Here is a 13,704-nt window from a genome sequence, read left to right as displayed (position 1 = left end):
GCGCTCTTCACTAACCTTCCACCGCCACTGGTCACCTCTTCCTGTATCTGCCAGGGGCGGTACCATAACGCCTTATTGACAGTACAGAAAAGCCGCGGTGATAAATTGTGTTGCTTGCTTGTACGAGCGTGCTCCCAGAGCTGCTGTTACCAGTGTCCAATAGCAGCTTCGTCCGAGAGGGAGTTTTACAGGATCCTGAGCCCCTGGCCATGGTAAGAGAGGCTGAAGTGAATGTTGTGGTACAAGGAATGCCATCAATGCTACTTCACAAGATAGGACAACCCCTTTAAATGGCATCTGTCAGCAGATTTGTACCTATGAAACTGGCTGACCTGCGCGCTTGGCAGCTGAAGGCATCTGCGTTGGTCCCATGTTCATATGTGCCCGCATTGCTGGGATATTTTTTTTAAATATATGCAAATGAGTCTGTAGGAGCAACGGGGGTGTAGCCATTACTCTAAGAAGGCTCTGCTCTCTCTGAAACTGCCGCACCTTCTGCACTTTTCCCGACTTAAAGAGGACCTTTCACTAGTTTAAAAACTAAAAACTAACTATATCAGTGGGGAGAGCGGCACCCAGGGGTCCCCCTGCACTTACTAGTATGTCTGGGCGCCGCTCCGTTCGCCCGGTATAGGCTCCGGTGTCTGCAGCTCCTTCTTTTGTACTGGGCAGAGGTATTAGGGTTGTCCCTTGCTGCAGCGCTGGCCAATCGCAGCGCACAGCTCATAGCCTGGGACTCCTACTAGTAAGTGCAGGGGGACCCCTGGGCGCCGCTCTGCCCACTGATATAGTTAGTTTTTAAACTAGTGAAAGGTCCTCTTTAAAGAGAAGTCAGGGCCAGGCGTGATGACATTTTCACTGCCTGGCCCTGTCAAAGTACAGATGCGGCAGTTCCAGAGAGCGCAGAGCCTCTAGGTGTAATTGCAGTTGCTCCTAGAGGCACATTTGCATATAATAAAATAAAATCTCAGCAATGCGGGCACATATCAACATGGGACCAACACAGATGCCTTCAGCTGCCAAGTGCACATATAACAGGTCAGCCAGTGTCATGGGTACAAATCTGCTGAAACAAGTGACATGCTGCAGAAAACCCGCAGCACAAGTCCGTTTACACCGCAACTTTTGCCTGGATTCGCTTGTACTATAAATACTGCAGATATTACCCACAAAATTCTGTGAAATCCACTGTGAATCTGCAGCAAAGTCCACAAGTAATTTTTTATTTATTTTTTACTAGCAACCAGAAGGGACCTGCAGCTCCTGGCAGTATCACAGCCTCAGATCAGATATGTAATGCCCGAAATGTGTGATTTTTAGGTGTTTTTTGAGGCCATCGGGAAAACCAGATGTGTTTAAAAAAAAAAAAAAAAAACGCATGCAATTTTACAGCTGCGCTACCAGTGACTTCAACAGAATAAACCACCGACCAGACTGCGATTGTGGTATGATCTGTTGAACACCCAGCCTTAAACTGATTGGCATCGTGTAACAAACCATGCCCATTTGGCTGTCTCCGTTTCATATAGGCTGTGAATACAGCCGCACCAAGTATGCTTCACTGCCACTTCATTCTAATGCCCCTCACCACGGTCGTGTCAGAGAACTCTGGACCCATGTTCTAGTTTTGTAGGGTCCTAGCAATCTCAAATGTATTACTTATTTCATGTATTTTGTGGGAACGCCTTTAAATAATGATATCAATATAAATTAGGGAAGAAGAGTAGATGTGGTCTAAGAAGCCTCCATACAATTTTATAATAGTTATTTAAGAATCCATTCGCTCAGAGTCTTAACGAAGACGCGCTTCATTGTTATGGTCTGGTTTAACCCCTTTCCTACCATGCACATGTCAGCCACATACAGCTGATACTCTGCTGCAATGGTTGTGATCTGAGAACACCAGCTAAGGTGATAAAGGTGCATTGCACTACTTGGGATGTGACATAATGTAGCTCTCACTGACCATTAAGGCCTCATGCACACGACTGTGTCCGTACTTTGGTCTACAAACCGCGGATCTGCATAATAAGGATACCTTCCATGTGCACTCCACATTTTCTCATCCCCATGAATATCAATTACTTCTCGACTGCAACACGGACCAAAATAAGAGATGTTCTGCAATTTGCAGAAAACCAACAAAAAAAAACACGTGCGCATGGCTTCACAGGAATGAATAGGTCGTGTGCCATTTGCAAATGATGCGGCTAGTACACAGTTGTGGCAGGAGGCCTACTAGAGCTAGAAACTATACTTCTACTGTTTTCTTTAACTCTTACCTTGGCTGGCTTCTTAGGCCAGGACACCACAGGTACCCCAGAAATGGCTAGATTTTGGTCATCATCTGCATGCTCCTTGAGCACAGTCTGAAACAGAAATAACTGTTAACCCCCAGTATCAAAATGGCTATTATCTATATGAAAGGTGTCAAAAGAGACAAATGGTTCAATCTATAAGGCATCTGATGTTCGGACGCCATCCAAATTGGCCTCTGCACAAAAATAGCAGCGAAGGGTAAAGTGCTTGTAAATGCAGCTATTCTGAAAACTATTACACAGTACCACAACGACGGACAGAGCTGCACTCTACATTACAGAGCATCATGTAGAGACTGTATATGTGTTACAGCCACAACCATTGCAGACAGGTACATGAAGCCAACCACACAACCATGTAAACCTCCATAGACAAGCACTGGTCATACCAGAGAGATCAAAGACTTAAGGGTCCACACGGCACATGATTTGAAGCAGAAAAATCCTCTGCTGATTTTGCCACAAAATCTGCAGGAATTACATATGGATTTTAATGCATTCCAAAAAGAAGAAAGTGGCAGTAGAAATCCACAGCATAAATGGACACTGTAGATTTACGATCGCACCACATTAAGCTGCAGATTTCTTTTTTTTTCTTTTCTTTTTCTTTTGCAGCATGTGGATCAGATTTCTTAAAAATGCTGAGATTTCAGTCCTAAGACTAATTTGACATGGGTGAGTTTTCCATCCAGATGCAATTCATGTAGTGAATGCATAGCATCCAGGCTGAATCCTGACCCATTCCTTTCAATAAGTCTGTGCACACATCATCTCTGCGTTAAAGAAAAATCGCAGCGTGTTCTATATTGTGCGTTTTTCACGCAGCTCTGGCTCTATAGAAGTGAATGGGTATGGTGTGAAAAACGGAAGACATCTGCATGCAGTGGGTTTTTCACTAATGTTTGCTTAGAGATTTAGATTGTTATTCTTCAAGCGAGTGAAAACCATTTGCAATCCGGATACAATCCGGTTGGAAAAAAAGGAAAGCAGATAAAACTGCGTCTAAAACTATCAGTTTTTCCCTGAGCAGACCCTGCCTCATTCTGTATCACTCATGTGAAAGAGGCCTAAGGGTACTGCAGCAGCGACTGTGCATTCGGCACAGAAGTGTAGTGGCGCATGCACAGTTGCTGCTTCTGTAGCATATGCCAAGTCTCTGCACCTACGCCGCTACTTGGAGCAGGTGTGGTTGTCAGGGCTGGCCAAGATGTCCGACCAGGTCAATCAATCGTCAGAGGGAGATTTGGTGTCACCACATCACTAGGGATGAGCAAACTTGTGTTTTTCAAGTTCGGGTATTTGCGCAATTCCGTTATGGATTCCATTATATACCACAGAAGCCTTTAAGAGGCATTCCGTCATAATAGAAGTCCGTGACAGTATAACGGATCCGTCTGGACTCCTGTCCTGCTTAACTGAAACCAGACGGATGCATTATGCTGTACATTGACTTCTATTATGACGGAATGCAAAACAGAATGCCTCCTAAAAGGCTTCCATGGTGCACGGTTATATTCCATGTTATCGGAATGCATAACGGAATAGCACAAATACCCAAACGCCGAAACTTGATGAGTCGCTCATCTCTAATCTATTTAGGTATTGGTGAAATGATCAGTCTCTTGTTTCCTCTGCTACTCCGCAGAAAGACCCTAAAAAATTCTTAACATAAAATTTATATGGCAGGGAAAACTGAAAGGTGTTATGTCAATGCTGAAGCCAGTTATTGGCTGCAGCGGATTATGTGACCATGCCCATGCTGCGCTGGATGGCAACAGTGCAAGACCGAAACATGAAGACAACCAGAGGACCAGTGTGGCGACAAGCAGGCAAGTATGAATCTTCTAGTCGGAGAGGCAGGCTGCTGACACTGGAGAAAATCTCTGGGAAAACTCCTATAAGTGCACAGAACCTATAAGTCCAATGACTATTATAATGTAAAGCCCGGACTACAGCATAATTGTATTGCAATGTAAGAAACCAGCAGACATTCATTCCATAGTGAACATACAGCTTGATCGTATACTCCGAGTACAAGAAAAGATACGTATTCATTGAATATGCTATCTGATGAGGAGGTACATCCTAATAACTGTGCTCTGCAATTCCTTCAAACCCAGATCGTGACATGTTTTTTGGGGGAATCTGTTTTCACTTTAGAATTGTAGATTTTTTTTTTAATTCTATTTCTTGAACGTGATTATGAGGGAAGCCATCTTACCAGAGTTGTTCTTACAGCATTTAGAGATATTCTTTACAGCATGGGCCACAGCTGACTCATTGAGGCAGATTTCCTATTGGAAATCCGGCAGTTTTTTTGGCACATTTCGCATTAAAAAAAAAAATGCCACGCACCCTTTACATCATATTTACTAACTAACTGTGACTTCACAGAAAAGGGCTGCGACCTAAAGCAGCTCGGTGCACCAAAAATGCACCCAAATTTTGGCACATTTTTGGAGTTAAACTACACCAACTTATAGGTGGCGTAAACTTAAACTAGACAGTTTTTTTTTTAATTTTTATTGGCACACAGACAAAATGCTGGTGCATGAACGGAATTCTAGTGTAAATCTGGCACAGCATTAACAATACTCCAAACGTACAACCAGGTGACCCAGAATAGTAAATTTCTCTAACATTAAGATTGTGATATGTACTTTTTGACAGTGCAAAGTACAACACGGTTAGTAAATCTGCCTCATTTACTTCAATGGAACAGTTTTATAGGCATGCTCTGTGTAGAGGTCAGGAGGGAGTAGATGATTTGAGATATCACCTATTGTAAATGGGGAATCCTGTGTTATATATAGTGTTATATACAGTACAGGCCAAAAGTTAGGACACACCTTCTCATTCAAAGAGTTTTCTTTATTTTCATGACTGAAAATTGTAGATTCACATTGAAGGCATCAAAACTATGAATTAACACATGTGGAATTATATAATTAACAAAAAAGTGTGAAACAACTGAAAATATGGCATATTCTAAGTTCTTCAAAGTAGCCACCTTTTGCTTTGATTACTGCTTTGCACACTCTTGGCATTCTCTTGATGAGCTTCAAGAGGTAGTCACCTGAAATGGTCTTCCAACAGTCTTGAAGGAGTTCCCAGAGATGCTTAGCACTTGTTGGCCCTTTTGCCTTCACTCTGCGGTCCAGCTCACCCCAAACCATCTCGATTGGATTCAGGTCCGGTGACTGTGGAGGCCAGGTCATCTGGCGCAGCACCCCATCACTCTCCTTCATGGTCAAATAGCCCTTACACAGCCTGGAGGTGTGTTTGGGGTCATTGTCCTGTTGAAAAATAAATGATGGTCCAACTAAACGCAAACCGGATGGAATAGCATGCCACTGCAAGATGCTGTGGTAGCCATGCTGGTTCAGTATGCCTTCAATTTTGAATAAATCCCCAACAGTGTCACCACCAAAGCACCCCCACACCATTACACCTCCTCCTCCATGCTTCACGGTGGGAACCAGGCATGCAGAGTCCATCCGTTCACCTTTTCTGCGTCGCACAAAGACACGATGGTTGGAACCAAAGATCTCAAATTTGGACTCCTCAGACCAAAGCACAGATTTCCACTGGTCTAATGTCCATTCCTTGTGTTCTTTAGCCCAAACAAGTCTCTTCTGCTTGTAGCCTGTCCTTAGCAGTGGTTTCCTAGCAGATATTCTACCATGAAGACCTGATTCACACAGTCTCCTCTTAACAGTTGTTCTAGAGATGTGTCTGCTGCTAGAACTCTGTGTGGCATTGACCTGGTCTCTAATCTGAGCTGCTGTTAACCTGCGATTTCTGAGGCTGGTGACTCGGATGAACTTATCCTCCGCAGCAGAGGTGACTCTTGGTCTTTCTTTCCTGGGGCGGTCCGCATGTGAGCCAGTTTCTTTGTAGCGCTTGATGGTTTTTGTGACTGCACTTGGGGACACTTTCAAAGTTTTCCCAAGTATTCGGACTGACTGACCTTAATTTCTTTAAATAATGATGGCCACTCGTTTTTCTTTACTTAGCCGCTTTTTTCTTGCCATAATACAAATTCTAACAGTCTATTCAGTAGGACTATCAGCTGTGTATCCACCCGACTTCTCCACAACGCAACTGATGGTCCCAACCCCATTTATAAGGCAAGAAATACTACTTATTAAACCTGACAGGGCACACCTGTGAAGTGAAAACCATTTCAGGTGACTACCTCTTGAAGCTCATCAAGAGAATGCCAAGAGTGTGCAAAGCAGTAATCAAAGCAAAAGGTGGCTACTTTGAAGAACCTAGAATATGACATATTTTCAGTTGTTTCACACTTTTTTGTTATGTATATAATTCCACATGTGTTAATTCATAATTTTGATGCCTTCAGTGTGAATCTACAATTTTCATAGTCATGAAAATAAAGAAAACTCTTTGAATGAGAAGGTGTGTCCAAACTTTTGGTCTGTACTGTGTGTGTGTGTGTATATATATATAGTAGGAAGGCGCAAGGGTCCATCGTTGACGGAAGGTATGTGTCACCGAGGTTCCTTGCCTCAGTGAAGTAAGAGCCGGTATTTTCAGGTGTCAGCTAATGCCGATTGACACTTTGCTATTTTAGTATGGCTGTATAGCTGATCCGAGACGGCTCTCACTGGGAGTAGCCAAAGTTATGGGTGGGCGAATACTCCCCAGTCCCCACGCTTCAGGCCGGGTCTTGACTGGCCTATAAACAAAAAACAGCCAGCACTGTCAGGCGGTGTGGATTACTCCTCTCTGACAGTGGAGCTCTGCCAGTCTCTGTGTTGGGACCTGGGAGTTTGGGCCTGGATTAAGGCCTGCTACCTTGGTGTGAAAGCAGGTGGATTCGGCTTTGTCCAAGGACGACTTCTTTGCCGCATGGTGTTAAACACCAGAATCACAAGGTGACTGTTTTCCATGAAGCTGACTTTTTGTTTTGTCATTTACTTAATGTGTGAATAAACACTGAATTGTTTAATTCAAAGATTTTGTTGTTGCCTCTATACTGTGTCCGCTAACCTGCCTACTAGAGCGAACCCCCATAATATATACAGTGAGGAACAGAAGTAGTTGAACACCCTGCGATTTTGTAAGTTCTCCCACTTAGAGATCATGGAGGGGTCTAAAAATCACATTGTAGGTGCATTCCCACTCAGACAGAATAAAAAACATTAAAAAAATTGGAAATCACATTGTATGATTTTTAAAGAATGTACTTGTCTTGCACTGCTGAACATAAGTATTTGAACACCTCAGAAAATCAGTGTTAATATTTGGTACAGAAGCCATTGTTTGCAATTACAGAGGTCAAACGTTTCCTGTAGTTCTTGACCAGGTTTGCACACACTGCAACAGGGATTTTGGCCCATTCCTCCACACCGATCTCCTCTAGATCTGTGAGGTTTCGGACAGTTGCTGAGCAACACAGAGTTTCAGCTCCCTCCAAAGATGTTCTATTAGATTTAGGTCTGGAGACTCTAGAACCTTGATATGTTTCTTACGAAGCCACTCCTTAGTTATCATGGCTGTGTGCTTCGGGTCATTGTCATGTTGTAAGACCCAGCCACGACCCATCTTCAATGCTCTGACTGAGGGAAGGAGGTTGTTGCTCAAAATCTCACAATAAATGGCCCCATTCATCCTCTCCTTAATACAGTGCAGTCGTCCTGTCCCCTTCGTAGAAAAGTACCCCCAAAGCATGATGTTACCACCCCCATGCTTCACAGTAGGGATGGTGTTCTTGGGATGCAACTCATCCTTTTTCATCCAAACACAACGAGTGAAGTTTAGACCAAAAAGTTCTACTTTGGTCTTATCTGACCACATGACTTTCTCCCATGCCTCCTCCGGATCATCCAGATGGTCATTGGCAAACTTCAGATGGGCCTGGACATGTGATGACTTGAGCAGGGGAACCTTCCATGCAATGCATGATTTGAAACCAAGACAGCGTAGTGTTCTACAGACAGTGACCTTTGAGACTTTGGTCCCAGCTCTCTTCATGTCATTGTCCAGCTCCTTCCTTGTAGTTCTGGGCTGATTCCTCACCTTTCTTATCATAAGCGATACCCCACGAGGTGAGATCTTGCAGAGTAGAGGTGGACTTTTTAAAAGGCACAGTAACAGTTCTTTGAGAGCCTGAATTCTTGCTGTTTCTCAGGTGTTCAAATACTCATGTTCAGCAGTGCAAGACAAATAAATTATTTAAAAAAAAATCATACAATGTGATTTTCTTATTTATTTATTTTTTATTCTCTGAGTGGGAATGCACCTAGAAGCAGACCCCCACCCATCAGATATTGATGACCTATCCTAAGGATGGGTCATCAATATCAAAATCTCAGACAACCCTTTTAACAATACACCAACACATTAAAAGGCATTTCAAACCACGTAAAGCTGACATCAGTGCATTTGACCCATAATATTACCATATTTAACCTTAAATACCCATTTCTTTTCTTGAGTAAATTATATTCTGTACTAACCTTCATATCCTCCAAAAGTGCATGTGGATTCTCAATTCCATCTGGGACAGATTTCTTGTTTTCAGGGAGAGATTCTAGTTTTTCCACAAGAGCTTTCAGACCTTTTAGTTCAAACTCTGTGAGGTGGGTCCACCTAGAACCTGCCTCTGTGGATGGAGATCCTGATGGAGTCTTCGGGAAATCACTGTGGACAATGGACTTTGAGCTTTCCTCCGAGTCATTTGACAAGGTTCTTTTAAGGTATTGCATCAAAGTAGTCTTTTGTCTCTTTTCCACCGATTCTTTGCCATCTGCACTATTGGGCGTTAAGGACTCATCACCTGATAATTTGGATACTTTGTCTCCATGGTCATCTTTGTCTTCAAGCATATGGGCGTCACCTGACTCTTCCTCCATTTCTAACCAAGAATCTGAGGATAAGCTGTCTGTACTGTGTTTCCTTTCTGAATCTAGGATATACAAATTAGAAATGTATTCTTATATTTTTTATGGCTTATTGCAGTACATTTTACTTTCAGATTACATTAACATTTCTTAAAGGGCATATGTCGGCTCTGAAACATTCCCCAAGCTAGAGTAGTCTGGTTATGTAATTTTTACCCTCAATCACTTGCATTCAGATGCTGTGTCCCAACAAACCAGCAGTAAAATGCATCGAGAGGACTCAAACAATTTTACTGCTAGCTTGTGGGAGCACAGCGTCGAAACAAACGAGTATGAAAACGAACATTACATAACCAGACTCCGCCTCACTTACAATATATCCCGCTCAGGGTACTTTCAAACTAGCATTTTTCTTTTCCGACATAGAGTTCCGTCACAGGGGCTCAATTCCGGAAACAAACTGATCAGTTTTATCCTAAAGCATTCTGAATGGAGAGCATTCCGTTCAAGATGCATCAGTTTAGTCCCTCTTATGTTTTTTGGATGTAGAAAATAGTTTTCTCTCCGGCCCAAAAATCCTGAACACTTGCCAGAATGATCCGGCATTAATTTCCATTGAAATGTATTAGTGCATTAAAAGTGCCGCATTGACTGATCCGTTTTTCCGGATGACACCGGAGAGACGGAACCAGTATTTCAATGCATTTGTCAGACGGATCCGGATCAGTCTAACAAATGCCATCCGTTTTACGGCGACAGAACTGCCTGCTGGAATCCTCTGCCACAAGTGTGATAGTACCCTTACTCTAGTTTGGGGGGTGGAGGGGGTGTTTTGGAGCTGACAGATTCCCTTTAACCAGCTGCAGACCGTCCATATAGACTATATAGGTCTAGACAGTCTGCATTTAAGGCTACAGGCACACGACCGTGCAGTTTTTTGCAGTCCGCAAAAAACGGAAGCCACTCGTGTGCCTTCCGCAATTTGCAGAGCGAACGGGCGGCCCATTGTAGACATGCCTATTCTTGTCCGCAAAACGGACAAGAATAGGACATGCTATATTTTTTTTTTTGCGGGGCCACGGAACGGTGCAACGAATGCAGACATTGAAGTGAATGGGTCCGCATCCGAGCCGCAACTCTGCATGAGGCCTAACTCTGCAAAGACGTTTCTGAACATCCTTGCAGTGTTAGCAGCTGCAGGAACAGGGAGCCCACTGTCATTGACAGCCAGGCTCCCCATAGAGAAGGCAGACACTATTTTTTTTGGACTATTTCTGCCTTCTTTAGTGCTGTGGATACAGATCATGAAGCTACAATGTCACTTCCTGTTCCAGTCCTAGCCGCAGTTACAGGAAAAAAAATTGGTTTCCACAGGTCTTGTATGACCTTATGGGGGTCATAAGGTATGAAAAAAAAATAACTCACCACTAGCCCACACTGCAGCTTCCAGCCCCAGCGACTGTAACCCATACGGCATATCCCCATATCAAAACAAATGTAATGAAAGGGGCACGTAATTTCATAAGGCATTTAATTTGCACTTGTGGCAAAAGAAAAAATTAATAAATTAAAAAAAATTATTAAAAAGGGGATCTACTCAAAAGGGACCTGCCACCTAGAAAACGCATATTAAACCGACAGCAATACCTAATTGCAGTCTGTAGCATGATTATAAAAGGTGTATGTGTCTTTTCTGTACAATGCGCCAAAAGTCTGTAAAAAGACTATTAATCAACTGGCACACGCCTTAAAGGGATTCTGTCACCTTGTTTTCGGTTATAGAGCTGCGGACATGCACGGCTAGATCGCCACTATCAAGTCCGCAATATACCGGTCCTATAGGGCCTGTGTCCTTTTATTTTGTTTAAAAAAATGATTTTAGAGATATGTAAATTGCCTTTGTAAGGTGCCCAAGGGGCTGTACGAACCTTCCTGGTGCGCAGCCACGCCCCCCTGTGAAGGAGCCCTGCACTGCCTCCGAATCTCCTCCTTTCGTCACAGATTGCCGTAATCTCGCGATGCGCGAGCTCAGCCTCAGGGAAGAAACTGCGCATGCGCCAGCTCGCGCATCGCAAGATTACGGCAATCTAACTGTGATGAAAGGAGGAGATTCGGAGGACATAGGCGGTGCTGGGCTCCTTCACAGGCGGGCGTGGCTGGGCACCAGGAAGGTTAGTGCAGCCCCTTGGACTCCTTACCAGGCTCATTTACATATCTCTAAAACAATTTTTTAAACAAAATAAAAAGGACACCGCTTTATGGGACAGGTATATTGCGGACATGCTAGCGGCGATCTAGCCATGCATGTCCGCAGCTTTATAACCGAAAACGAGGTGACAGAATCCCTTTAAGTCAAATGCGCCTTGCTCCCTTTCCCGCCCCTCAGCACTCGATTGATAGGATGTCCAATTCCTTCACTGCCGAGTGCTTGAACGTAGTCTCGTAGGCACCACACATGCGCAAGACTACATTTGAACGCCCAGTAGTGAAGGAATTGGAAATCCTATTAATCTAACGCTGAGTGGCGTGAAAGGGGGCAGGGCGCGCTTGACTTCAAGACTATCATTTACATAGCGCAGCCAGTTAAATAAAAGTATTTTTTCAGACTTTTGATGCATTGTATAGAAAAAAAATAAAGACAACTTTATAATCATGATACAGACTGCAATAAGGTACTGTTGGCAGTTTAATATGCATTTTCTAGATGACACATTCCCTTTAAGGCCTCTTGCAAACATCCGTATGCCCTCAGAGATATACGGTCCGTGAGCGGCATTGATCGTGCGCATGGGAGTACAGAGCATCATAAATTACAATGATGCAGTGCACTTCGGGCCGCCCGCGGGACTATTGTTCCGCACTCATAAGATTATATGAGTGCGGGACAATAGTCCCGCGGGCGGCCCGACGTCCACAGCCTCATTGTAATCTATGATGCTGTGTGCTCCCGATCAATGTAGCTCCGGGACATATGGCCCGCTCACGGACCGTATATCTCGGAGGGCATACGGTCGTGTGCAAGAGGCCTAAAGGGAATCTCTCACTAGTTTTATGGTGTCCTAACTAAGGTCAACATAAACTAGTGACAGAACTCATCAGCAAAATGCTGGGTCACTTTCTTTAATTGACCCAGCCATTTAGCCAAAATCTTGTACGGAACAGCTCCAGCACATGCCAATGAGTCTCCATATTCATGAGCTCATGGCTCTCCCCGCCCACCTGCTGCAGATTTATATGGAAATAAATAATCAGAGGCAGGTGGCGGGGAGAGCCGTGAGCTCATGAATATGAGGACTCATTGGCATGTGATAGAGTTGTTAGGACTTCTGAGAGCAGCAGAAAACTGGTGATCACCCTAGACCATTTCTAACTGTTCATATGGCACTGTAGCTCTGCTATAGACCTTTTTTAACCCCTTAAGGACTCGGCCCTATTTCATCTTAAGGACTTGGCCATTTTTTGCAAATGTGACCAGTTTCACTTTAAGTGCTGATAACTTTAAAACACTATGGGCCAGATTTATCATTAGCTCAGGTCAGAATAATGGAGTGAAAAAGTCCCCAAAAAATGCGCAAACGCTAAAACTGCGCACAAATTTGCGACTTTTCTGCTCTGCACTATGCTCGCCAGTTTTCTGAAAGTGGGCGTGTTTTCTTATGTAAATTAATCTCTAGACAGATTTACTATTGGGACTATTTTTAAAAGTCGCAATTTCACTCCAGTAAGGACCATGCTTATCTTATGAGACTTTTTAATAGAACATGCGACTTTTTCATAAAAACGTGCGACTTTTTCATAAAAACGTGCGACTTTTGTAAAGCTGCTTACTGACGGATAAACTACTACCGTCAAACCACATTTATTACAGTCTTAAAGGGCCGATCATAAATCTGACTTGGCTAAAACTGACTTTAGTCATATGTGAAAGTGGAGTGAGCTGTCAGAGTCATGATAAATCTGGCCCTTTGACTTATCCAGGCCATTCTGAGATTTTTTTTTTTTTTTATGTGACGAAAACTAACTAATTTACCAAAAATTTTGAAAAATTAGCAAATTTCAAAGTTTCAGTTTCTCTACTTCTGTAATGCATAGTAATACCCCCAAAAATTGTGATGACTTTACATTTCCCATATGTCTACTTCATGTTTGAATTATTTTGGGAATTATATTTTATTTTTTGGGGATGTTACAAGGCTTAGAAGTTTAGAAGCAAATCTTGAAATTTTTCAGAAATTTACAAACACAATTTTTAGGGACCACTACAGGTCTGAAGTCACTTTGTGAGGCTTACATAATAGAAACCGCCCAAAAATGACCCCATTCTATAAACTACACCCCTCAAGGTATTCAAAACTGATTTTACAAACTTCGTTAACCCTTTAGGTGTTGCACAAGTTATTGGCAAATGGGGATGAAATTTGAGAATTTCATTTTTTTGCCAAATTTTCAATTTTAACCAATTTTTTCCACTAACAAAGCAAGGGTTAACAGCCAAACAAGACTGTATCTTTATTGCCCTG

At 43.1% G+C, this 13,704-nt stretch overlaps 1 protein-coding gene across 5 annotated transcripts in view; it reads right to left on the bottom strand.

Annotated features, from left to right (window-relative positions):
* LOC122924538 (lysine-specific demethylase 2B) overlaps window positions 1-13,704 on the bottom strand; it is a 249,850-nt gene that overhangs the window by 66,667 nt on the left and 169,479 nt on the right. For 4 of the 5 annotated variants that reach the window (XM_044275743.1, XM_044275744.1, XM_044275746.1 and 1 more), the window contains 2 exons: window positions 8,801-9,249; window positions 2,283-2,369 (listed from right to left, as the gene is read on the bottom strand). In XM_044275743.1, coding sequence (XP_044131678.1) covers window positions 2,283-2,369; window positions 8,801-9,249 — 536 coding nt within the window. The remainder of the gene's footprint in view (window positions 1-2,282; window positions 2,370-8,800; window positions 9,250-13,704) is intronic. The other variant, XM_044275745.1, reaches the window with a different exon arrangement.

This window comes from Bufo gargarizans, chromosome 1 (assembly GCF_014858855.1).
Source record: "Bufo gargarizans isolate SCDJY-AF-19 chromosome 1, ASM1485885v1, whole genome shotgun sequence".
In the NCBI taxonomy this organism is placed as follows: domain Eukaryota; kingdom Metazoa; phylum Chordata; class Amphibia; order Anura; family Bufonidae; genus Bufo; species Bufo gargarizans.
The sequence above is the reverse complement of the archived record's forward strand: the minus strand, read 5'-3'. Positions and strand labels throughout refer to the sequence as shown.